The 26,736-nt window shown below is 38.8% G+C and overlaps 1 protein-coding gene across 1 annotated transcript in view; it reads left to right on the top strand.

The window, feature by feature from the left end:
• Window positions 1-4,429: 4,429 nt before the first annotated feature.
• The window catches only part of RBBP9 (RB binding protein 9, serine hydrolase), a 55,033-nt gene continuing 32,726 nt past the window's right edge, over window positions 4,430-26,736 (top strand). Inside the window, exons 1-4 of the mRNA XM_053709303.1 lie at window positions 4,430-4,595; window positions 12,750-12,792; window positions 19,483-19,588; window positions 22,669-22,754. Coding sequence (XP_053565278.1) covers window positions 4,479-4,595; window positions 12,750-12,792; window positions 19,483-19,588; window positions 22,669-22,754 — 352 coding nt within the window. The 5' untranslated portion in view covers window positions 4,430-4,478. The remainder of the gene's footprint in view (window positions 4,596-12,749; window positions 12,793-19,482; window positions 19,589-22,668; window positions 22,755-26,736) is intronic.

Here is a 26,736-nt window from a genome sequence, read left to right as displayed (position 1 = left end):
TTTGGCCTACTGAATTGTCCCATACAGTATTACCACTCCCCGCAGAATTCCGTTCCTGCTCATGCTTCAAGTGGAGAAGGAGCTTCTGCGTATGAAGAATATGGGGGTTATTGAAGAGGTTGTTGAAGCAACTGACTGGTGTGCCCCTATTGTGCCCGTTGCGAAAAAAAATGGCAAGGTACTTATCTGTGTAAACTTGAAAAGGCTGAATGAGGCGGTGAAAAGAGAGAGATATGTGCTGCCGACACTTGAAGAAATAGCTCTGAAATTGGCAGGGGCAAAGTTCTTCTCTACATTGGATGCTTCTAGCGGCTTCTGGCAGATACCTCTAGATCCAAAGTGCCGCAAACTGACTACCTTCATTACACCAGTAGGTCGGTTTTATTTTTGCAGACTCCCCTTCGGGATATCCTCTGATCCTGAAATCGTCCAAAGAGAAATGAGTTCTCTCCTAAGAGACCATGTGGGCACGGCAGTCGTTATGGACGACATCTTAGTGTTTTGGTCTACATTGGAGGAACATGATCAGCGATTGAGCTGTGTGCTGCAGACTATCAGAGAGTCTGGGCTGAAGCTAAACAAAGAGAAATGCCATTTTGGGAAAGCTGAGTTATGTTACTTTGGGCATATCATCAATGGGGATGGCATCAAGCCAGACCCCGAGAAAATTTGTGCTATTGAACAGATGAAAAATCCTTCTGATGTACATGAGCTGAGACAAATATTGGGCCTTGTAAATTATGTGGGCAGGTTCCTTCCAGATTTATCCACAACACTACACCCTATCACAGAGTTGCTAAAGAAAGATGTTGCCTGGGTCTGGGGACCTTCACATGAAGAATCTTTTATGCAGGTCAAGTCCCTGCTGGGGTCTGCCCCAGTGTTGGGGTTCTACGACCCTTCCAAAAAGACTGTGGTTAGTGCTGATGCGAGCAGTTATGGGTTAGGGTCTGCCCTCCTGTAGCTGAATGAAAACAAACTACAGCCCATCGCCTACTGTTCCCGTACACTGACGGCTGCTGAGTCAAAATACGCCCAAATTGAGAAAGAGTGCCTGGCTGCAGTTTGGGTTGTGAGCGCTTTCAGCGTTACCTAGTGGGTTTAAAGAAATTTAGTCTGGAGACTGATCATAAACCGCTAGTCCCTCTAATCAATTCCTATGATATTGATAAAACACCCCTAAGATGCCAGAGACTTCTAATGAGGCTGCTCAGATTCAACGTTCAGGCAGTGCATGTGCCGGGGAAACAACTGGTTGTGGCAGATACACTATCCAGGCTTCCGCTGGCTGCTGCTGAAGAGTCTTCAACGGACTCAGATGTGAAAGTGTATGTAGATTCAGTTCTGGCCTCCAAATCCATTTCTTCAGGAAAGCTAGAACAAATAAAGAAAGAGACATATTTAGATACAGACCTTCAAGAAGTTATACATTACATAAAAGAAGGTTGGCCCGAGAGTCGGGCAGCCTGGATGTCTTTAAGTTCTTACCAGTCAGAAAGGTCGCAGCTCACGGAGCTGGATGGGTTGGTGCTGTTCCAGGACCGCATTGTTATTCCTGTTAGCATGCGGCAGGAGATGTTAAACAGGATTCACGATGGCCACTTAGGCATTACAAAGTGCAGAGAAAGGGCAGCTACGGCTGTATGGTGTCCTGGAATCAGTTCCGACATTGCAAGCCATGTGTCTAAATGTGCCTTTTGCCGGGAACGCCGGCCTACTCAGAGAAGGGAGCCCTTGATTTCTACTCTGCTGCCTGCAGGCCCGTGGCAGAAAATAGCTGCTGATTTGTGCGAACTGCACGTCTCAAGAGCTTGTTCGCCCAGTGGGGCATACCAATGGAGCTGGTGAGAGATAACGGAATGCAGTTCGCTTCCACAGAGTTCAGTTCTCTCAGCAGGGAATATGATTTTATACATTCCACGTCAAGTCCACATTACCCGCAGGCCAACAGAATGGCTGAAACGGCAGTTCAAACAACAAAATTCATTTTAAAGCAATCTGAGCCGTACCTGGCCCTCTTGTCCTATAGGGCGACTCCCATTCAAGCCACGGGGTTTAGCCCGGCACAGCTGATGCTAGGACGCCAGATTCGCACCACCCTACCCTCTGTGGGTGTCTTCCAGCCAACTAGCTCTATTCCTCGGGATGAAGTCCTTAGGAGGGATGAAGAGGCAAAAAGAGGCTATTGATTCTTCTATGACAGGAGACATTATGTGAGGCCCTTGCAGGAGCTGAATGCGGGGCAAAGTGTCAGAATTAAACTGGATGATGATAAGAAATGGAAGACGCCTGCTACGGTAATTGGACGCTCTCCAGAACCAAGGTCTTATGTAGTCCTTACTGATGGAGGGACAGTTACACGCCGTAACCGAAAACATCTTCAGCCTGTACCGCCGGTGGGATCCCCTGTTTTAAAAGGGGTGCCTTCCCCTCAGCAAGATCACAGCGGGGACACTTCTTTGCCTCCAGCAGACTCTCAATCACCTTCTTCCGTATCAGAGAACAGTTCATGTAGAGTTACATCAAGCGGAAGAGTGGTGAAACTTCCGGCCCGATATCCGGATTAACTTTAGTTAGAACAGTGACCGGAAGTATGGGCAGAATAATCCCATGGTCACTGTGGACTAGGGTTGTCTACCCCGATGTTCAAGTCAGGATGTAATTCATGTTGTTGATATTTTCTGTAACTTGTTATTTGTTATATACTATACATAATTGTTGTTGTATACTTTGTTATTTGTTATATTCAAATGGAATTTTTTTTTATGCTTTGTGCTTTGAAAAGGGGGAAGATGTGATGAGAATAGGAAGTGACATCACCAGATTGGGGGCGGGGCTTAGGTCCGTTTGTCTGCGTCGCAGTTAGTTAGTGAGATCAATGCTAGCAGATGTATGTTTCCATGCTCTACAATAAAATAGAGTTGTACCATCTTTGCTGTGTCCTGCATCTCATGACAGGTGTATTCCAAACAAGTTAAAAATTTTGTGAACCAAGATTATTTTATATATGAAAATATGGCTGATAGCAGATATCTCCCACTGAAATGCAATGAGTGGTAATTGCTGTTAGCTCAGTCTAAATACACTTGTATCATATAGAGACAGAGACAGTAGCAGTTTATCCAAAGCTAGACTGCAAGGTAAGATGATTTTTATTAGGAAAAACTTAATTACTTGGGCCTGATGATCAAAGACTTGCCTGCTTGGAGAGAAATAGATCATGCAAAATATTTGGGGGCTTTTTTAGCATTATATTTGTAATGCAGGTGTCTCTCCTTCACATGCAGTATCCTGTGTAGTGAGATAAACAAATCTCATGCTAAAATGTTCCTTTATAAATGTATTTGAGGGATATCTTAGTATGGATGAGACTTCACTTCTTAGATAATCTTGCCACTGCAGAGATTTAAAGGGCCATGAAACCCACATTTTTTCTTTCATGATTTAGAAAGAGAATGCAATTTTAAACATCTTTCTAATTTACTTCTATTATCTAATTTGTTTTATTCTCTTGATAGTCTTTGCTGAAAAGCATATCTAGATATGCTCAGTAGCTGCTGATTGGTTGCTGCACATAGAAGCCACGTGTGATTGGCTCACCCATGTGCACTGCTTTTTCTTCAACTAAGGATATCTAAAAAATGAAGCAAAATAAATAATAGAAGTAAATTGTAATGTTGTTTAAATTTGTATTCTCTATCTAAATCATAAAAGAAAGATTTTGGGTTTAGTGGCCCTTTAAATCTTTGAGGTCTCAGATTTCTCCAATTTAAAAGGAGGCATATTTGGTGCCACAATTCAGCTAAAATTTACCTCAGGTTAAATTTATCTTATTTGTATATCAATATTATACAGAACAATAAGCCGCTTATTTTAATTGTAAACAAGGTGACCAAATAATAAGTGTCTATCAGCAACTACTTAAACTACTAAAATGTATTCTTACTTGATACATTTATTTCTTCCTTGGTTGTGAGAGTCCACTACATTACTCTTAAAGGGACATTCAACACTTAATGTAACAGGTTTTAATATAGTAAATTAAGAAACGGAGGTCCGCCTACACGCGTGCAATTTCAGTCCGAGGACTGGATTCTGATTTGCTTATCAGTTTAAGAAGAAGGCAGCTACGTATTAGTGGGGGGAGTTCGGCATCCATATTGACCGGGTATTAGAGTAGTTAGCGCCGCTGATTAGGACAGAAGCAAGGCGGCAAGGGAGGAGGGGTATAGTGTAGGCGGACCTCCGTTTCTTAATTTACTATATAAAAACCTGTTACACTAAGTGTTGAATGTCCCTTTAACTCTCACAACCATTAGAAAGAAACTAGAAACTGAATTCAGCAAATACTAATCTGCAATGCACTGTTGCAAACTGAGCAAAGGGTGTCACTGTTGCACAGGAAGAACTACAATTCCCATGATGCACCTAGATCAACAGCCCTGAGCCTACATATTTCCTGTACATGAGTTTTAACAATGTCTGCTCTATCACACTTGCTTTGTCCTGAGAAAGCTGTCATTGTGCCTGGGAATGGTGGTGGGAATGTTGAGTCTTGTCTGTGGTATGGTTGGACAAAAAAAAGGCTGGATAAGGTAAGAGTATCCATAGCAGACATAAAACTATTAAGGAAACAGTTAATTCTGTTAAAGTTTGTATTCTTATTATCTATGAATGGTAAAATCAAAGTACTAATCTGAACTGATTTATAATAAAAAAGTAATTTGTTCATGTTATTTTGGCTTTATGGTTGCAGTGCAATCTTAGGTAACTGTCTCTTGTGTTACATTTAATTTAGGGACTGCAGATGTATATGAGTGCTTCTCAGCACTTATGGTTTGTGACACATCTGACAATTTACAGATTAGCATGATATCTTTGATTCATTTTGAAATGCTGGTGAAAACTTAAAAAATATTCTGATGATTTATTAAATATTTTTTAAAATGGTGAAATGGAGATGATACAAAAAGAATACCATACGTGTTCATCAAGTTAAAATGACAAAATGATAAAAAAAGAGGTTGATATATTTAATCCGACGTAACTATATATGTGGTGCATATCTAATTATAGGAATGCATTTTTCTCAAAGTTCTTTTACATGTGCTGATAAATATATTAAAGGGACATTCTTGTGCAAAAATGACATATCTTGTACACTTTGCATTATTAACCCTCAATAACTGCAGCTTATGAGCGCAACATGACTGGTGAGTGTCAGGTCTTGCCTGGGACTTGTAAAAGCTTTATTAGGTGACACACAGGGAAATACTACTGGGTCTTATGGTTCTGTAATGGCAAGAGTGCACAGTTAGTATTCTCATTTAGAATGCTAATAAATTAGAGATGTGTAGCTCACTGGTTTGTAAGAACATTTCCATTGCCTTATATAAGCAGACATCCCAACCTGCCAAAGCTAATTTCAGGGAGGTGGCTTCACCCGCTACTGCGCCACCCCCCTCCCAGTTTCCCAGTTATATATTGGACACCTTAAAACCCTAAATAAGATCGAGACTTATCATTAAAGTGAAGGTAAAGTTTTCAGAGTTGGAACACATTGAAGCATTTGTTAATCCTTAGATAAGTTAATCGCTAACTTCTTTTCTCTATATAATTTATATTTTGCAAAATATAAAGATTTATAATTCCCTACCGTTTCTATTATTGACTCCTCCCAAACCCTATTTCCTGCTTTTCTGATCTTTGACGTATAGAGCGGTCCCACCCGCTCTATACATCTCTCTAAAGCGCGTTCACGACATCCCTCTCCACCGCGCATGCGCTAACCGGCAAACCCCTTCTGAATTGTGCAAATTAAATTACTTAAAACAAACAGTTCAAACCAGCTCCACTAGCAATGTGCCCCCTTACCACACTTCTCTACGAGGCTGACGTCCCTGTGGAGCTGGAAACTCTACTCCTCCTCTTTTTGGGGGTGTTTGTCCGTCTTGGCCAATCTCTAGTCAATGCGGCAACGGATCCTGATCCAATCACATTGCAGGATACTGGTTTCATCGGGCGGCTCAGCTGATTCCAGGCAGGTACACAAAGAAAATGTTAGCCAGATAAAGGATATATTAAAACTCAGTCTTTATTAGCATCTTTAAAATTGCACAGTCTTTGTAGTACTGCAACAGAGTAAAGAAATCACACAGGCGTAGCACAGAACGGGTTAAGTGTTTCGGCTTAAACAGCCGTAGTCATAGCCTGATTTCTTTACTCTGTTGCAGTACTCCAAAGACTGTTGAATTTTAAAGATGCTAATAAAGACTGAGTTTTAATATATCCTTTATCTGGCGAACATTTTCTTTGTGTACCTGCTTGGAATCAGCTGAGCCGCCAGATGAAACCGGGTAAAAGTAATTTCCTCACCGCTTGTAGCCGTATTGTCTGTAGGAAGCCTAGTTCTTCTTATTTTTTCAAGATAACAGTACGCATGCGCGAATCTGGAGCGCGCATGGAGTCAAACATGAGTAAAGAAAAAATATAGCGCATGCGCATATATTAAAGGAGGCGAATGACGTTGTTTGACGGCCGCCTAACGGCCAGATTTTTAATAGGCTAACATAACAACGTGATCCACACAGGAAAAAAAAAAAAAATCGGGTTGAATTTGCAGACCATCAAACAGTGAGTAAAAAAGGGCATAACTTTTTTTACACTCATAATTAAAAAAATTGATGAATTAAACTCATATTTATTTTGAGGAAAGCATATTATTCCGGATAGAGATGAAGGTAACTTTACCTTCACTTTAAAGTAGCTTCCCACTAAAGGCACATTAAAAAAGTAGCTTTATTGCACAACCACATACAACAAACCTATTTTCCAGTGATCGTACACTTGTAGAATGCTTAAAGAACCAGTCAACACAGTAGATTTGCAAAATCAACAAATGCAAGATAACAAGACAATGCAATAGCATAGTCTGAACTTCAAATGAGTAGTACATTTTTTTTTCTGACAATTTTAAAAGTTATGTCTTTTTCCACTCCCCCTGTACCATGTGACAGCCATCAGCCATTCACAAACGCATACACGTACCATGTGAAAGCCGTCAGCCATTCACAAACGCATACCACACTTATTCTTGCACGTGCTCAGTAGAAGCTGGTGACTCAAAAAGTTTAAATATAAAAAGACTGTACACATTTTGTTAATGGAAGTAAATTGGAAAGTTGTTTAAAATTGCATGCTCTATCTGAATAATGAAAGTTTAATTTTGATTGAGTGTGCTTAAATATTTTAGAATACAAAGTTTAATTATGTGCAGTAAATAAGGTAGTATTGGTGTTTTATTTTATTAAAATCAGTGGGGGCTTTTTTGTTACTGATGCATGCTTTGAGGGTTCTATAACGTCCCAGCAACTAAAGGCATTCCTTAAAGAAACATTTTTTCCGGATTTGGAGCACATTGGATCATGGTACTTGGAGTTTCAGGGAGATTGCATTCCATTTGCTGGCATCAGGGAGCCGCTATTACAATTAGGGAGACTCCCTGAACTTCAGGGAGAGTTAGAAAGTCTGTATAAGTGTTGGAGAAGAAAGGGGAAAAAAATGGATTACACATGCACAAAATCCTAAAAACAAAGTTTATTCAAATAATTTAAAAAGGGAAAAGTGTCTATTTATTACATCAATCATTTTAAAAAATAGATTGGAAGCACTAGACCAAGCAGAGACCTCTCGCTAAGCTAACTCTACTCTTTTTGGATGTTTTAAACTTGGAGAAGGCCAGTATACAGGCTGAAATGCCTAGCTTTGTTACATTTATATTACTTCTCCTTTTGAGCCAAAAACTGCTAAGACATGACACTCTGATGGACACATTTCCAGCTATCCATCAAGCAACTTGTGAAGTCTCTAAAGTGCCTCCCCTTTTTGAAAATGCTAGAGTTTAAAAAAAATAATAATAATAAAAAAAATAATACCGCAAGCAGTCTCTTTTTGATGTAATATACACTTTTCCTTTTTGAATTAAAGTGAAGGTAAATTTTGGTGAATGAAAGCCCATTTTTTTAAAATACTATCAAAAACAGGGGCACTTTCATTCATCAAAGTTTACAAAGCAGCCGTTTTGATTAAAAAATTGACCTTTGTTTCTTTTTACAGCTACAGCAGCTTTCCCCTCCTGGAAATCCTCTCTTCAGACGTCAGCAATGACTAATCCGGCTTCCTCCAATCACAGCTTTCCCCCCAGGGTGGTTATTGCCTGAGGCCATGCTGTGATTGGAGGAAGCCGGATTAGTCATTGCTGACGTGTGAAGAGAGGATTTCCAGGAGGGGGAAGCTGCTCTGGCTGTGAAAAAAAACAAAGGTAAGTTTTTAATCAAAACGGCTGATTTGTAAACTTTGATGAATGAAAATGCACCTGTTTTTAATAGTATTTTTAAAAAACGGGCTTTCATTCACCAAAGTTTACCTTCACTTTAATTGAATAACCTCTTATTTTAGGTTTTTGTGTTTCTCTAATCACCTTTTTTAACTTTCTTCTCACATGATTATTGTATTGCCTAGAGCAGCGGTCGCCAATCGTCACTGGTGGTCCACGATAAGATGTTGGTGGTCCTTGACACCATCAAGCAAAAATTAATCTCCTCTGATGGTGTCACCCCATACGTGCTGCAACTCCCTACATTGCCTGGCTGGACATCAGTGAAAACAGACGGAGGAGGACTTAAATTACAATCTCCCTACGCACGTTGCGTAGTACTGCGCAACTTGGGCAGCTAGATTGTATTTTTAACTCCTCCCGCCCAGCGTGCTGCTCAGAGAAAGATGCTTCCATTCTAAAGCCAGCAGAGGTTGGTATAGTCTTGGCTTGAAATAGTGGAATTAAAGTATATAAAAAAAGAAAATCTTAAATTTGTTTTGCTCATATTTAATTTATTTTCTTCCCTTTACCTGTCTCTTTGTAGAAGTTTTCCTAATTCCTTCAGATGGACTTATATCAGTTTGTCTTCCTCCCCTCCATCTTCCTTTTTTTTAAATTAAATATTAATTATTTTTCATTCTAATAATTTTCCCGTGCACAAAGCCGTTCCACCTGAATTCCGGTAATTGCCATCCAGCAGATCAGCCATATCTCACCAGTATTATAGTAATTGCCAGTAACATCAGTCGTGGTTAGCTCACATCCATATTGAAAGCTTTCTGATATAAAATTAATTTATGACTCCGATGTCTGTCCATGATCACAAGTAGTTTTGAATAATTCCTAACTGGGGAGGTGACTTGGAAGTCTTGTGGACCTTTTAAACATAATTCTTTTTTTCCCACTTTCTACCTCTCTGTTTCCAGCTCAAAAGTTGGCACTCGCCTTCATCTGTCATTTGGAAGTATTCTCTCAGTTCTGTCATTTAGTTAGTTAATTCCAGAAAATAATTCTTAAAAATTTGTAAATATATACATAATGTAAACTTATCTATGGTTATACTAGTTATGTACAGTATATGTGTTTGTGTGTATATACATTATACAGGTTTGTACCTGTGACCGATACCCCGGCTACCCCGACTGGGTAGCTCCGCCAAAGGGGATCCTTCCTCTCCCTGGAACAAGCGGCTATGTAGCCTAGAAAAGTGATTGTAGCAGGAGCCCACCCAAATGACTAGACAGACTAGCATTCAGGTGAAAATAGAACAGAGTTTATTGGGACAAACGCACATATTTTATACACACACTCATCTTGATAAAAACAGGAGACAATGCCACAGTTTTCCCGCCATTCCCGCCCCTCCAGATAGGCTGGCGCCGGCCATAGCAGCCATGGTCCCACAGATTCCCAGTACCCAGGGGTGACAGTTTTCTGGGTGATCCCGGGGGAGTGGCGGCACTTCCAGGTTGTCATTTTAAAGCTCTCGGTCCCCAGAATCTACAGTCCAAAAAGCAACGTGATCCGTGGCTAGGGACCGGATTTATGCTGTTTTAAAACGTTCACCTGGAAGTCCAGGGAGAATAGGGGTTATAGGGGGAACCGGAACCCCCAGTTACCAAGGGAGCTCCCTTCCGGCAATCACCCCACCTCTGGGCCACCCTGAGAGGCAGCAAACCCCAGAATAGCGGAGCTCTGGGACAAAGGGCCACTGGAGCGACCTGGGTCAAAGGGCACCGGTAATCCTGGAGGATGCGGCCGACCGGTAGTTCCAGGGGCCCGGCCAGCCGAAGGGGAAAGTGGCGGTCCGTGACCAGCTCCTCCAAGACGACAGTCCAAATACAAAACAACCAGGAATAGAAGGTCTGGGGAATCGTGATTGCTCTGAGGAGCCCAAAACTGCTAAGCAGCAACAGGGGTGAGGTTGTAGGGGGTATGGGTTTAACCCTTGCAGCCCAGTATCCGTGACAGTAACTTTTAAAAAAAATCATGTTAGTGGTCCACAGGATTCAAAATTGTGAGTTTAGTGGTCCCTTAGGTCCGAAAGGTTGATGACCCGTGGCCTAGAGGGGATGCAGCACCAGGCTAAAAATAACCTGACAGGGGCGTGTCCGAGCTGTGTTCTGGATAGGACACATTTTCTGTGGGCTCCAGAGGAATCTTTAATAATCCGCCGGTTATTATCTTTAAACAGCAAGAATAGAACATATCATCTAAACACCCCACAGTACTGGCTATTGTGGCACTATACTTTCCTATTTTTAGCTGTTTTCATGAAACTGGAGGTCCAGATCGGAGTTCAAGGGCCTATGGCGGCGGCCTACTTTTCCTAGGCAATCACCTCCCCCCCGGGTAGAGCCGGGTGATCAGTGCTGTCAGAGTAACCTGACTTACTGAGTCTCTACGACCCATCATCATCAAACAGCTCTAACGGATCAGAGGGCTGAACCTGATTAACAGCGGGGAAAAAGTTAAAACTTGTTTATAAAATATTTGCAACAAGCAGAGGATGTCCAGCATGGCGGAGGAACACAGCCAGCTAAACCACGAGGAACTTATGGCAAGATTAACTGCACGCATGTTAAAGCTGATAGATGGAGCTCCATATGAATATTTAATGCAGCGCTTGGAGGTAGAGCAGGAGAGTAAGATACCCACTACTGTTCATTTACCGGGACAAATCCAGACAGGCTCAATTATAACTGACCCCTCTCCTACTACACAGGAGCTGTACGGAGCGGTACAAGCACAGAAGGCAGACACACTTCTCGCAGCACATAGGGGTAAAACACAGCTCACACACCAGCAGACCTACACACCAAGCAAGAATTATAAAGAGCAGCACAAAGAGGAGTTTTGTCAAGTGGAACTACCCCTGATGATTACAGATCCCCCCAGGAACCTCAAAGCCAGATCACTAGTGTCGCAGCACAAATAGCAGCAGAGAAGGGCACAGCAGCGTGGTCTCAGCATAAAGTAGATACCGGGTCAGGTTTCACTAAAGTGGGGATTTCAGAGATAGCACCCAAGACTGGACCATTACATGGAACTCATCACAAAGTAAGAGACACAGCACCAACCTTAAAAGATCACAGCTACATGTGGGCTCACTCTTCTAAGATACTCGGTAGCAGGCTTAGAGCACCAGAGACATTGTCCAGTTTAACAGGTCCTTTAGCTCTAATAGCCACACGAAACACTATTGGGAACTTTATCTCTCTGATCAAGTTGAACTGGCTTGGTAGTCACTGCATAAAAACTCATACCTCTATCGCCTACTATGGCCAGCTGGACACAGGGGGTTAACTGGAGGTAAAGTGCTCCCATCATCCAGCACAGTTGCTGCTTATGGCAGCTGCCTGTCAGAATGATTTTGTGGCAAAGTATTCAAAATACGTTGTTAGGTTTGGGATGTTTATGTTAAATTACGAGAAGCTTTACTAGTTCCACACTGTTCCTAGTTTAACCTTGTTTATCTGTTGTGTTATGAACATCGAGTTTGTAAGCTTTATTTGATGTATAGCAATATTAGCTTGAGATCCTGATCAGCTTGGTACATTAACTTGTTTTTAACATACCCTGAGCAGACAGAGCCAGTGCACATTGTAACATAACAGAAATTGCTTGCTTTCAATGTGAAATATATTTTATCCTCAGACCACTAGATGGCAGCATATTCATATCAGATTAATTTGGTCATACAACAATGCAATCAGAGCGACAAGACTAGCCTCCTTCCATCCTCATACTCACATTATCACCTCTATACCTACTGCATCACAACTTACTTTACACTGCAGGTAATCTTTCTATTTATTAGCACATCTCAGAACACTGCCATCTGATCCTGTTTTGGTTTTTAACATACCTGTATTATAGCATTTGGATTGTATAGTAGTTTGTTTTTTTGTTTGTTTCCCCATGATTATATAACCCCTATATCGTTTCTCACATAATCCAAGGACCCAAGAGAGGTCTATTTGTTGAAGGGGCAGAAATGAGGATATTTATCATGTTTTAAACTAAAAGGAAAATCTATTTGAATGTATCTAAGTTATGTTACTGTGTAGGTTTTATCTTTGTTCTTAGTTTCATGTGCCTGTGAGTTTATCCATCTCTTGACTTGGAAAATCTGAAAATGTAACACTTGCAGGTGTAGCCTACACAGAATTATTTGTATTAATTTATATTATGATTCCTCAATAAAAAATGATTAAAAAAAAAAAAAAAAAAATAAAAAAAAAATAACCTGACAAGCCTGCCTTATACCAAAACACAATGCCAATCCTCTTACACTTTTTGTGATGTATTTTTTCTGCAAGCATTTTATATTATTTGTAATTTCAGAATTGTTTTTTCTTTTCTTTTTAAGCTTCCAAATTTTCAGTGTTTGCTTCGAAACATGCCGGATCCATGTAAGTATATGAATATCGTTTTTTCTTAACGTGAATGTAAATTTTGATGCTAAAGTGCCTGGTTTTTAAAAATTTGATTAAAAACAGGGGCACTTTAATTCATCAAAATTTATATTTCACTCCTGTTGTGAAAAAATACTTACGTTTTAAACTTGACAGCTGCTCCAGCTTCCTCCACCCGTCGCAAAGCCTCTTCTTGGGTCTAAAATGAGGAATCCAGCTACCTCCAATCACGGCATTGAATCAGACACTGATTCCCCCGGGGGGAAGCTGTGATTGGAGGATGACCTATCCATTATTTCTGACATCAGAAATGGCTTGCGACGACCGGAGGAAGCTGGAGCTGCTGTCAAGTTTAAAAGTTAAGTATTTTTTCACAACACGAGTGAAATGTAAATTCTGATGTATTAAAGTGCCTCTGTTTTTAATCAAGTTTTTAAAAACCGGGCACTTTAGCATCAAAATTTACATTCACTTTAAATTAATTTTTTTATTTAAAGGACCATTAAATACAGTAGGATTGCATAATCAAAAAGTGCACAATATACACAAAATTATATTTATTTCTAATTTCCTTTAAAGGGACAGTGTACATCAATTTCCATATAACTGCATGTAATAGATACTACTATAAAGAAGAATATGCACAGATACTGATCTAAAAATCCAGTGTAAGCCCTTTTAAAAACTTACTTAGAAGCTCCCAGTTTAGCAATGTTGATGAGCTTAGGCTGGGACACCCAATGAAAGGGGCTTAGCAAGCTGTAAGGGCAGACCCTCCCCCTTCCCTGCATATGAAAGACAGATTACACCTGTAGTCTGTAGACCTGGGTCTACATATGATATTTTGGGGCTTGGTTAGGAGTCTGAAAATCTGCACGTTATTAAAAAAATAAGCAAAACTATACATTGTTACAAAAACACTCTCAGATGGATTATATAAATTTATCATCTACAAAACATTTATGCAAAGACAAATATAGTGTACAATGTCCCTTTAGGTTGCTGTCCCCCTTTATCATGTGACAGCCTTCAGCCAATCACAGACTTAAATATTTATACAGTGTAGACTCTTGCACATGCTCAGTAGGTGCTAGTGCCTCAGAAAGTAAAACAACTGCACAATTCGATAATAGAAGTAAATAGGAAAGTATCTTAAAATTGCTGCTCTATATGAATCAGGAAAGTTTAATTTTGACTTTGGTGACATTTTTTTTTTTTAAAGTATAGTAAAAACCTAAATATATCTTTATACTTTATTAATATAGGCTTAATTTATATTTGTGTCAACAGCACATACAGTGTATTATTATTATTAGTTATTTGTAGAGCGCCAACAGATTCCGCAGCGCTATTAACAAAGGCGGGATACAACAAAACAATTATAGGGATCAAATGGGTAGAGGGCCCTGCCAAGAGTTGCACTGTTGTAGTCGGCTCTTATGAAGGTGAACTACAAACAGCTGGACTCTTAGGCTTACATGCTAAGGGGGTTCAGGGGATAGCAATGGAGGAGTGGAACTGGTATAAAGTAAGGTTAGCGTAGGTTGTATGCATCCCTGAACAGTAGAGTCTTTAGGGAGCGCTTGAAGCTTTCAAAACTAGGGGAGAGTCTTGTGGAGCGAGGCAGAGAGTTCCACAAGATGGGAGCCAGTCTAGAGAAGTCCTGTAAATGGGAGTGCAATGAGGTAACCAGAGAGGAGGAGAGTAGGAGGTCATGAGCAGAGGGAAGGGGACGGGAGGGAGAGTATCTGGAGACAAGGTCTGAGATGTAGGGGGGAGCAGTGCAGTTGAGGGCTTTCTATGTCAGAGTGAGAATTTTGTGTTTGATCCTAGAGGCAAGAGGAAGCCAGTGAAGGGATTGGCAGAGAGGTGCAGCAGATGAAGAGCGACGTGTAAGGAAGATGAGTCTGGCAGAGGCGTTCAGTATGGATTGTAAAGGTGCTAGGCAGCAGGTGGGGAGACCAGAGAGGACAGAGTTGCAGTAATCGAGGTGGGAAAGAATGAGTGGATTAAAATTTTAGTTGTGTCTTGTGTAAGGAAGTGTGTAATTTTAGAGATGGTTTTTAAGGTGGAAGCGGCAGGCTTTAGCCAAGGACTTAATGTGAGGAGTGAAAGAGAGATCTGAGTCAAATGTGACCCCGAGACATCGGGCATGCGGGGTAGGGGTAATGATGGAGTTGTCGACAGTTATAGAGAGATTGGGGGTGGAGATTTTGGGTGAAGGGGGGGAAATGAGGAGCTCAGTTTTGGAGAGATTTAGTTTGAGGTAGGGAGAGGACATCCAGGAAGAGATGTGAGAAAGACAGTTAGTGACACAGGTTAGCAAGGAAGGAGATAGGTTTGGTACAGAGAAGTAGATTTGGATGTCGTCGGCATACAAATGATATTGGAAACCGTGGGACTTTATTAGGGAACCTAGTGATGATGTGTAGATTGAGAAGAGAAGGGGACCAAGGACAGAGCCTTGTAGTACTCCGACAGAAAGTGGTGACGGGGCAGAGGAGGCCCCAGAGAAGGCTACACTAAAGGTACGGTTTGAAAGGTAGGAAGAGAGCCACAAAAGGGCTGTGTCACAGATGCCGAAGGATTGGAGGGTTTGGAGCAAAAGAGGGTGGACAACAGTGTCAAAGGCTGCGCACAGATCAAGGATAAGCAGAGAGAAGTGGCCTTTTGATTTTGCTGTAAGTAGGTCGTTGGTAACCTTAACATTAGCTGTCTCTGTGGAGTGATGGGGACGAAATCCAGATTGCAGTGGGTCAAGAAGAGAGTTTAACGTAAGGAAATGGGATAGGTGTGCATATACTAGTTTTTCGAGAAGCTTTGAGGCAAGAGGGAGGAGGGAAATAGGGCGGTAGTTGGATGGAGAGGTAGGATCGAGGGAAGGTTTTTTGAGGATAGGTGTGACCAGTGCATGTTTCAGCGATGAGGGAAATATACTGGTTTTGAGGGAGAGGTTGAAAATGTTAGTATAGGGGTAAGGGTAGCAGAGAGGGAGGGGAGTAGCTGTGAGGCGATAGGGTCAAGGAACAGGTAGTGAGGTGAGAGCGCAGTATAAGTGCCGAAACTTCTTCCTCAGTAACAGGAGAGAATGAGCTAAGTTTAAGGTTATGTGGGTTGTGGTTGACTGAGAGCATTTGAGGGGAGGGGAGATAATGGAATTATGTTGAGCTGTTTTAATTTCTGATGGAGTAAATTTTGTTATTGAACTAGCGGGCAAAGTCTTGAGCTGACAGAGAAGTTGTATTAGGAGGTGGGGGAGGGTTGAGGAGAGTATTGAAAGTGTACACTTGTTTATCTTATTTATTCCTATTTTTCTAAAATAAATTATCAACCAAAGAAAATACATGTTGCATATAAATACATTTTGCATATAAATACACATCTAAAGACAACTTGAAAATATCTTGAAAAGATGCAGTGTGTGTATTTGAACTTTCTATTTATTTAGAACACGGTGCAAACAACACACAGACAACATGTCAAACCAACATTTGCTTCTTAATCATATCAGAGGTATGATTAAGAACCTAATATTATGTTGTTTGTTCTGTGGTTTATATAAATAAATGTCCTATGTTATGCAGATGCATTTATTTTCTAAGTAAAGCAATAAGAAATATCTCTAAAAACAATATTCATATCTAAAAACCTCACATATCCTCAAGAAACACAGTAACTGTGTTTACAATGTCTTTTTGATTATCCATCATTTTATAGGATCACCATTAAAAGCTCATTAACCTGTTGGGCACAATAACAATAGCCTATTTAGTACACATAATGCGTTTGTTTTTACCTCTGTGCCTTCAGCTCTCTTCTAAGCTGTAGTCATTTTTTCATAATATCACATGTGGAATAAAGCTTCTGTATAACAAATTTACAATGCTGTTACTTGGTCTTCCTTACACGGCTTATACAAAATGTTATCATTTTGATATTTTTTTGCCCCTTCTAAGTTGGCTTTTAGTAGCAAAGTTCTCCAGGCAGCAGAGTCTGGCCATACTGTGATGGCTCATGGATTTTCATCACTTTTATAAAAGAAAACAACATTTATGCTTATCTGATAAATTAATTTCTTTCATTATGGTGAGAGTCCACAAACCCACCTATTTTTATGTTCATTTGGCAGTAATTCTAGTTTGCACTTAATTTATCGTGCTTTGTCCTTTTCTGCTTTTTTGTTACTCTCTCTTCTTAGCCATATATTTGACTGAGGTAATTAGGGAAGTGGGAGGGATTAAAAGGTGTGTAATGAAGGCCAAGTAGCAGCCTTGCAAATTTGTTCTACAGAAGCTTAATTCCATATGTGATGGCTTGTGGACTTTCACCACAAAATAAATGAATTTATCGGGTAAGCATACCTTTTTATTTAACCCCTTACAGGCGCCAGTTGGTGCAGTGTTTGGATTTTCTTGCACTCTTCCAGAAGAGGTGCACATTCACAGGTAAGTGATGTTGCTGGCATTTATACTGGTGTATTTACAGTTTCAGTTTAGCGTGCATGATATGAAGCGGAAGCTTAAACGGATACTTAATTTTTTTCTTTCATGATTCAGAAAGAGCATGCAATTTTAAGCAATTTTCTAATTTACTTCTATTATCTATTTTGCTTCATTCTCTTGATATTCTTTGTTGCTGTTTGGTGGCTACACATAGATGCCTCATGTGATTGGCTCACCCATGTGCATTGCTATTTCTTCAGCAAAGGATATCTAAAAAAAATAAGCAAATTAAATAATAGAAATAAATTGAAATGTTGTTTAAAATTGTATTTTCTACCTGAATCATGAAAGAAAAATTCTGGGTTTAGTGATTCTTTAACATTTTTGCAGTGGCTGCTTCACTCTATATTATATATGTGGCATTTTTATATATATTTATGTAACATTTTAAACTGTGTATAAAAACTGCAAAAATGTAAACCTCTAGCTCTGTATTGTGTCTGATAACCTGAAGCACTCATCACAACTGTATAAAAGCCGGCAACATCACTGATCGCTGAATGTGCGTGCAAGATTATATGAGCTCCAAGATGGCGGCAATCAGTACGATGCAGAGCTTCACTAATGGGCTCCTGTAAAAGGTTCAAACAAGAGAAGGAGCTACAGCTACAAGAAAAAAATCAATAGCATGATGAGTAGTGTCAAAATAATTAACAAAGTTATTATTATTGTTTATTTGTATAGAATCAGAAAGTTCTGTAGCTCTGGAATAACCAATATTGTTATTGAAGTAGTAATTAATCTTGTATATCCTTATTTGTGAGTGGTATTGTAAAAAAAGTTAAAGGGACATGAAAATCAAAATGTATCTTTCATGATTCAGACAGAGCATACAATTTTTAAATAACATTTCAACTTACTTTTATTAGTAATTTGGCTTTATTCTCTTGATATCCTTTTTTTGAAGGAGCTGCGATGCACTACTTGGAGCTAGCTGAACACGTCGGTAAGCCAATGATGAGGCATATTTTTAGCCACCAATTGGAAGCTAGCTCTCACCACCTAGGCATGCTTTTCAACAAAGGATACAAATAGAACAAAGCAAATTAGATAATAGACATAAATTGGAAAAAAATTAAATCTGTATGTTCTATCTGAATCATCAAAGAAAAACTTTGGGTTTCATGCCCCTTTAAATAAAAAAAATACACCCCTCATCTGGGGGAAAAATCCTTAACGAGCTCTCCCATGGCTATGAAAATAAGAAAAAAACTATTACCATCACCCTGCCCAAGAATGCCTGCAACATGTAGAGTCCCACCCACACCCTGGCCAGGTACTACTTAGTATCTCCCCATCAAGCTTGCAGATCCTGGAAATACCAATGCTGGGAGGTATGCAGTAATGTATAATAGCAATGAATTAAAGGGACAGTCAACACCAGAATTTTTGTTGTTTAAAAAGATAGATAATCCCTTAATAACCCATTCCCCAGTTTTGCATAACCAACACAGTTATGGTAATACACTTTTTACCTCTGTGATTACCTTGTATCTATGCCTCTGCGGACTGCCCCCTTATTTTAGTTTATTTGACAGACTTGCATTTTAGCCAATCAGTGCTCACTCCTCTGTAAATTCACGTGTGCAAGCTCAGTGTTATCTATGTGAAAGGTCTAAGAACCTCCTAGGTTTAGCTTTCAACTAAGAATACCAAAAGAACAAAGCAAAATTGGTGATAAAAGTAAATTGTAAAGTTGTTTAAAATGACATGCCCTATTTGAATCATGAAAGTTTATTTTGGACTTGACTGTCCCTTTTAAAGGGATGAAATATGCATAGCTGTAGACTGTAGGAGAGAAAGAAATGAATACAAAATAGACTGCATCATGGTTTCTCAAACATTATATCACTGCATTATAAAATGCAGCACCTACATTTGAAAGAATATAATATTATGTAGGAGGTTGTGACAAATCCTGGGTGGCTCCTAACATTTGACCAACCCTTCATAATGTTATCGATAAATTCCTTTTTCATTTTTAAATGTCTGACTCCCCAATATTCTGCCTAACTTCTACGTGATAAATATCTTTGATTATATATTTATGCATTTATCTTCCAAAACATTTTATATTAAAAACATCCCTGCTATTGTTTAGATGAGTTTAGTGTGCAAAACCATGTAGAGAAAAAGATTCTAACTAGTTTATGATGAGACATTATTTTATATTTTTGAAATGTAGTTACAGCAAGAGAAACTATGTGGCTGCCATTTATGGAATCAGAGTTGCATTGTGATGCTAAAACGGTCATTATTGGGCACAGCTCTGGAGCTGCCGCTGCCATGAGGTAAGGATAACCTGGTTATATTTAGGGGGAAAAAAACATGGTTATTTTTTACTTCATATGTGCATTCTTTGTTAAATTATATTTTTTTCAAAAAGCTTAAAGGGACACTGTACCCCAATTTTTTCTTTTGTAATTCAAAAAGAGCATGCAATTTTAAGCAACTTTCTAATATACTCCTATTATCAATTTTTCTTCGTTCTCTTGCTATCATTATTTGAAAAAGAAGGCATCTAAGCTTTTTTTTTGTTTCAGTACTCTGGATAGCACTTTTTTATTGGTGGATGAATTTATCCACCAATCAGCAAGGACAACCCAGGTTGTTCACCAAACATGGGCCGGCATCTAAACTTACATTCTTGCATTTCAAATAAAGATACCAAGAGAATGAAGAAAATTTGATAATAGGAGTAAATTAGAAAGTTGCTTAAAATTTCCTGCTCAATCTGAATCACGAAAGAAAATTTTTGGGTACAGTGTCCCTTTAAATGTTAAGATTGGTTCAAAAAATAAAATGTGTCAGTTTACCTCATACTGACAGTTACTACTAGCTTTGCAAATTTAAAGGGACAGTCCAGACCCAATACATAATTTTAATTACTTATTGTTACATACCAGTAACATCTACAAGCTTCTACGAACTACATGAAACATTTAAATATGGTTGAGCCAATGACAATCCGTATATATATGCAGCCACTAATCAGCAGATATAGATGTAGAACCCATTGCAAGATGCTTGTCTGATGTGTAACAATAAGTAATGAGCGCTGCGGAACCATTTGTTTTTCTACATTATTTGTTTGCTTCTGCACATAGTTACTGTACCAGCAGTGTGTATGCACTATATGTTGTATATTTGTTCTCTCAAAATTGTATAAAATGTCAACATTCAGAGTAATATTTGCCTGAGGCAGAGTTCTTCAAACTAAAGGTCAGGACCAAGCCCTGGAAGTTTTTTACTGGGTTGTACCCACACTTAAAGCAAGTTTCAAATTTTGCTATTTTAAATTTGATATTACATTTTAAGAACGTTTAAACATGTGATTTAAAGGGATAGTAATAAACTTGCATACATCTGATTGAGTATATTTTAAGACACTTTTATATTCACTTTTCTTTTCAAATGTGCTTTGTTCTTTTGGTATCTGTTGTTGAAACAATATGTACTTATCCTACACTAGTGATTGATGCCTGCACACATTTGTTTCTGGCGATTGTCTGCTGTGATTGGCTCACTAGATGTGTTCTGCTAGCTCTTGGTAGTAAATTACTGCTCCTTCAGCAAATTATACTAAGAGAATAAGGCAAATTTGATAATAGAAGTTAATTGGAAAGATGTTTAAAGTGAATGGCAATTTTGATCCTAAAGTGCCCGTTTTTTAAAAATTCGATTAAAAACAGGGGCACTTATTCATCAAAATTTACATTTCACTCCTGTTGGAAAAAAACCCTTACCTTTTAAACTTGACAGCAGCTCCAGCTTCCTCCATCCGTCGCAAAGCCTCTTCCTGGGTCTAAAATTAGGAATCCGGCTTCCTCCAATCACGGTGTTGAATCAGACACTGATTCCCCCGGGGGAAGCCGTGATTAGAGGATGACCTATCCATAATTTCTGACATCAGAAATGGCTTGCAACGATCAGAGGAAGCTGGAGCTGCTGTGAAGATTAAAAGGTAAGTATTTTTTTTTTCACAACAGGAGTGAAATGTAAATTTTGATGAATTAATGTGCCCCTGTTTTTAATCGAATTTTTAAAAACCAGGCACTTTAGCATCAAAATTGACATTCACTTTAAAATGTTCTATCTGAGTCATGAAAGAAAAGTTTGAGGTTTCATGTCCCTTTAAGAATACTATTCTACAGTTTCATCTCATAATCCTAGTCTCTGACAACCAACATTCAAAGAATAATGCTACTCTTATGTGCTTCTTAAAGGAACATAATACTCATATGCTAAATCACTTGAAACTAATGCAGTATGACTGTAAAAAGCTGACAGGAAAATATCACCTGAGCATCTCTATGTAAAAAAGGAAGATATTTTCCTCACAATCTCCTCAGCTCAGCAGAGTAAGTTCTGTGTAAAAAGGTATACTCAGCTGCTCCCAGCTGCAGGTAAAAATAAAAAAAAAATGAAGAAATGAACAGCAGCCAATCAGCATCAGCAGTGCTGAGGTCATGAACTCTTACTGTGATCTCATGAGATTTGACTTAACTCTCATGAGATTTCATAGTAAGCTTCCTTTACCTTATTGGTGAAATAATATGAGAGTTCACGAGGCTCATCCTTTCAGCTGTCCCAGGACAGACACACTAAAATGCTACTTAGAAATCCTTTACAATGGGAGGTGGCTACTGTGGAACTTTTGAGGTAAAATATCTTTCTTTTTTACATAGAGATGTTCAGGTGATATTTTCTAGTCAGCTTTTTACAGCTATGCTGCATCACTTTCAAGTGTTTAAACATTTGGGTATTATGGCCCTTTAAATGAAAATAGGGAAATTAATTACTTGAAACATATATTAGTAGAAGCTATTTTCAAAGGAAATAGATGTTAAGGGGAGGAAATGTCAATTTTATTTTGATGTATAGCTTCTTAATGAGTTAACTAATTAGTAAACAGCTGACCTGTTTATTTGTTTTAAATTTCGTATGATGTTATTACATTAGTCTGTGGGCAAAACAATTGGAGAACACTAGTCTAAGGGATTGACAGTGTGGATGAGTAGTCTGTCTGTCTTACTGTACCCATAATGCTGTATATGTCTGAAATTTTAAATGTTGATATTTAACAATCTTTTTCACATCCAAATTTTGTGTCACAGACCAAGCTTGGTGCAAAAACAAAAAAGAGCACCCTAAAACGTTTCTAGACATTTACTTTATCAGGATCCATTGCACACTTTTCTTTTGATAGTCCCAAAGATGTCTGGAAAACATGGGTGTGTGAAATTGTAATTGAATGCTCAGTTCTGGTTACAGAATGATCCAGGGGTTTGTACAAGTAGCTAAACGCTTATACAAATTGTTTTTTTGTGGTACATAGTAATTTGTGATAATTACACTTTTGCCCGTGTAGGTTTGCTGAAACACACCAAGTTTATGCAATTATTTTGGTGTCTGCATATACATCAGACTTGGGAGATGAAAATGAGAAAGAAAGCGGTATGTCTTACCTTATTTCATTTCTTTTTATGTATATTTTTGTATAACCATATTTTGCATAATATACAACGTGATGTTTTACAAAATCTGCAAAGAAAAAACACAGAAAACATAACATTAGCAAAATCCTCATTATTGTCTCAAATTTTCCATTTTTGAATGAAGAGGATTGTTGCTCTTTTTTCAGTACCTCAGTATTAGATTCAGAATCACTTTGATTTATTTTTTCCATTTAAAGTGATGTTAAACTTTAGTTAATCAAATGCCAATAAGTAATCTGTCATTAAAAAAATATATGTGTACTTTTTTTTAATCTTTTTGTGAAAAGGTTTAAATCCGTGCCTATAGTAATGCTTATATTACAGCCCACTGGGATGAACACTTTTTTTTTATTTTTTTATGACAATTCCAATGAACATCCAATCAGTATGTGTGTCATATGACAGTCCAGCCCTTTGAAAGCCCTTAGGAAGCCTATGTAGAGAGAGGGTGGGTTTGCTCTCGATATTGAGGCATCACTGCAATACCCTTTTCTTTCATGTAATTGGAAAGAGTCCATGAGCTAGTGATGTATGGGATATACAATCCTACCAGGAGGGGCAAAGTTTCCCAAACCTTAAAATGCCTATAAATACACCCCTCACCACACCCACAATTCAGTTTTACAAACTTTGCCTCCTATGGAGGTGGTGAAGTAAGTTTGTGCTTAGATTCTACGTTGATATGTGCTTCTCAGCATTTTGAAGCCCGATTCCTCTCAGAGTACAGTGAATGTCAGAGGGATGTGAAGGGAGTTTCACCTATTGAATGCAATGGTTTTCCTCACGGGAGATCTATTTCATAGGTTCTCTGTTATCGGTCGTAGAGATCCATCTCCTACCTCCCTTATTCAGATCGATGATATACTCTCATATTCCATTTCCTCTATGATAGCCAAACCAGTACTGAAACAGTTATCTGCTATATGTGGATGGGTGTCTTTCGGTAAGTATGTTTTCATTACTTAAGACACTCTCAGCTATGGTTTGACACTTTATGCATTAATATAAAGTTCTAAATATATGTATTGTACTTATATTTGCCATGAGTCAGGTTTATGTATATTTCCTTTTGCAGACTATCTGTTTCATATTTTGGAAAGAACATATTTAGAATTATTTTTTTTCTTACCTGGGGTATAGTCTTTTCTCAATTGACTGCTTTTTCATTAAATTTCGTGGGCAAAATTAGGCTCGCAAGGGCGCAAAATGCCAAAGTTTATTATGTCATTCTTGGCGCGAGAATTTTTTGGGCGTGAAGGTACATCCGATGACGCAAATTCGTGTCTTACTTGACACCGAGTTCCTTGCACAAGGTTGCATCTTCAATGACGCGAGTGTGTCATATTCGGATGTTAGCACCAAAAATTTTTTAGTTTGCGTTGTGTGTCATAATTGGCGCCAATCAATTTCATTATTTAAAGCCCCATTCCTAAATGCCTCTTGCCTTTTTTCAAAGTCAGAGGGATATGCTGTTTGCATTTTTTCCCATTCCTGAAACTGCCATATAAGGAAATTGATAATTTTGCTTTATATGTTGTTTTTTTCTCTTACATTTGCAAGATGTCTCAATCTGATCCTGTCTCAGAAATCACTGTTGGAACCCTGCTGCCTGATAATAGTTCTACCAAAGCTAAGTGCATTTGTTGTAAATTTGTGGAGATTATATCTCCAGCTGTGGTATGTAATAGTTGTCATGATAAGCTTTTACATGCAGAGAATGTGTCCATCAGTAATAGTACAATGCCTGTTGTTCCTTCAACATCTAATGTACATGATATACCTGTGAATGTAAAAGATTTTATTGCTGATGCGATTCAGAAGGCTTTGTCTGCCATCCTGCCTTCTAATAAACGTAAAAGGTCTTTTAAAACTTCTCATAAAGTTGATGAAATTTCAAATGAACGACAACATACTGAATTATCCTCCTCTGATGAGGATCTATCTGATTTAGAAGATCATTCCTCAGATATTGACACTGACATGTACTTATTTATTTAAAATGGAGTATATTTGTTCCTTGTTAAAAGAGGTGTTGATTATGTTGGATATTGAGGAAACTAGTTCTCTTGATATTAAAACTAGTAAACGTTTAAATTCTGTTTATAAACCTCCTGTGGTTACTCCAGAGGTTTTTCCAGTTCCTGATGCTATTTCTGATATGATTTCTAAGGAATGGAATAGGCCTGGTACTTCTTTTATTCCTTCTTCAAGGTTTAAAAAATTGTATCCTTTGCCAGCAGTTAGATTGGAGTTTTGGGAAAATATCCCCAAAGTTGATGGGGCTATTTCTACTCTTGCTAAACGTACTACTATTCCTATGGAATATAGTACTTCTTTTAAAGACCCTTTAGATAGGAAACTTGAATCTTATCTAAGGAAAGCTTATTTATATTCTGGATATCTTCTCAGCCCTGCCATTTCTATGGCTGATGTTGCAGCTGCATCAACTTTTTGGTTGGAAAGCTTAGCGCAACAGGAAATGGATCCTGATTTGTCTAGCATTGTTCGCTTGCTTCAACATGCTAATCATTTTATCTGTGATGCCATTTTTGATATCATCAAAATTGATGTTAAATCTATGTCTTTAGCTATTTTAGCTAGAAGAGCTTTGTGGCTCAAATATTGGAATGCTGACATGGTATCTAAGTCTAGATTACTGTCTCTTTCTTTCCAAGGTAATAAATTATTTGGTTCTCAGTTGGATTCAATAATTTCAACTGTCACTGGGGGGAAGGGAATTTTTTTGCCTCAGAATAAAACCTAAGGCTAAGACCTAAGGGTAAATCTAAAGCTTCTAACTGTTTTCGTTCCTTTCGACAAATAAGGAACAGAAACCTAATCCTTCCCCCAAAGAATCTGGTTCCAATTGGAAACCTTCAAGTTGGAGTAAATCCAAACCGTTTAAGAAATCAAAGCCAGCCCCCAAGTCTGCATGAAGGTGCAGCCCTCATTCCAGCTCAGCTGGTAGGGGGCATATTAAGATTCTTCCAAAACATTTGGGCAGATTCTGTCCAAAATCAATGGATTCAGAGTATTGTCTCTCAAGGGTATCGAATAGGATTCAGAGTAAGACCTCCTGTGAGATTTTTTCTCTCTCACGCATCCCAGCAAATCCAGTAAAGGCTCAGGCTTTTCTGAAGTGTGTTTAAGACCTGGAGCTTTCAGGGGTAATCTTACCAGTTCCGTTTCAGGAACAGGGTCTGGAGGTTTATTCAAATCTATTCATTGTCCCAAAGAAAGAAAATTCATTCAGGCCAGTTCTGGATCTGAAAATTTTGTATCGTTATGTAAGAGTGACAACTTTCAAAATGGTGACTATAAGGACTATTCTGCCTTTTGTTCAGCAAGGGCATTATATGTCAACAATAGACTTACAGGATGCATATCTTCATATTCCGATTCATCCAGACCACTATCGGTTTCTGAGATTCTCTTTTCTAGACAAGCTTTACCAATTTGTTGCTCTTCCATTTGGCCTAGCGACAGCTCAAATAATCTTTTTAAAGGTTCTCGGTGTCCTACTCTCTGTAATCAGAGAACGGGGTATTGCGGTGTTTCCTTATTTGGACGATATCTTTGTACTAGCTCAGTCTTTACATTCTGCAGAATCTCACACAAATCAACTAGTGTTGTTTCTTCAAAGACATGGTTGGAGGATCAATTTACCAAACATTTCTTTGATTCCTCAGACAAGGGTCACCTTTTTAGGTTTCCAGATAGATTCAGTGTCCATGACTATGTCTCTAACAGACAAGAGACGATTAAAATTGGTTTCAGCTTGTCGGAAACCTTCAGTCTCAATCATTCCCTTCAGTAGCTATGTGCATGGAAGTTTTAGGTCTCATGACTGCAGCATCGGACGCGATCCCCTTTGCTCGTTTTCATATGAGACCTCTCTAGATTTGTATGCTGAACCAATGGTGCAGGGATTATACAAAGAT

Source organism: Bombina bombina, chromosome 4, assembly GCF_027579735.1.
Source record: "Bombina bombina isolate aBomBom1 chromosome 4, aBomBom1.pri, whole genome shotgun sequence".
NCBI classification, from domain to species: Eukaryota; Metazoa; Chordata; class Amphibia; order Anura; family Bombinatoridae; genus Bombina; species Bombina bombina.
The sequence above is the reverse complement of the archived record's forward strand: the minus strand, read 5'-3'. Positions and strand labels throughout refer to the sequence as shown.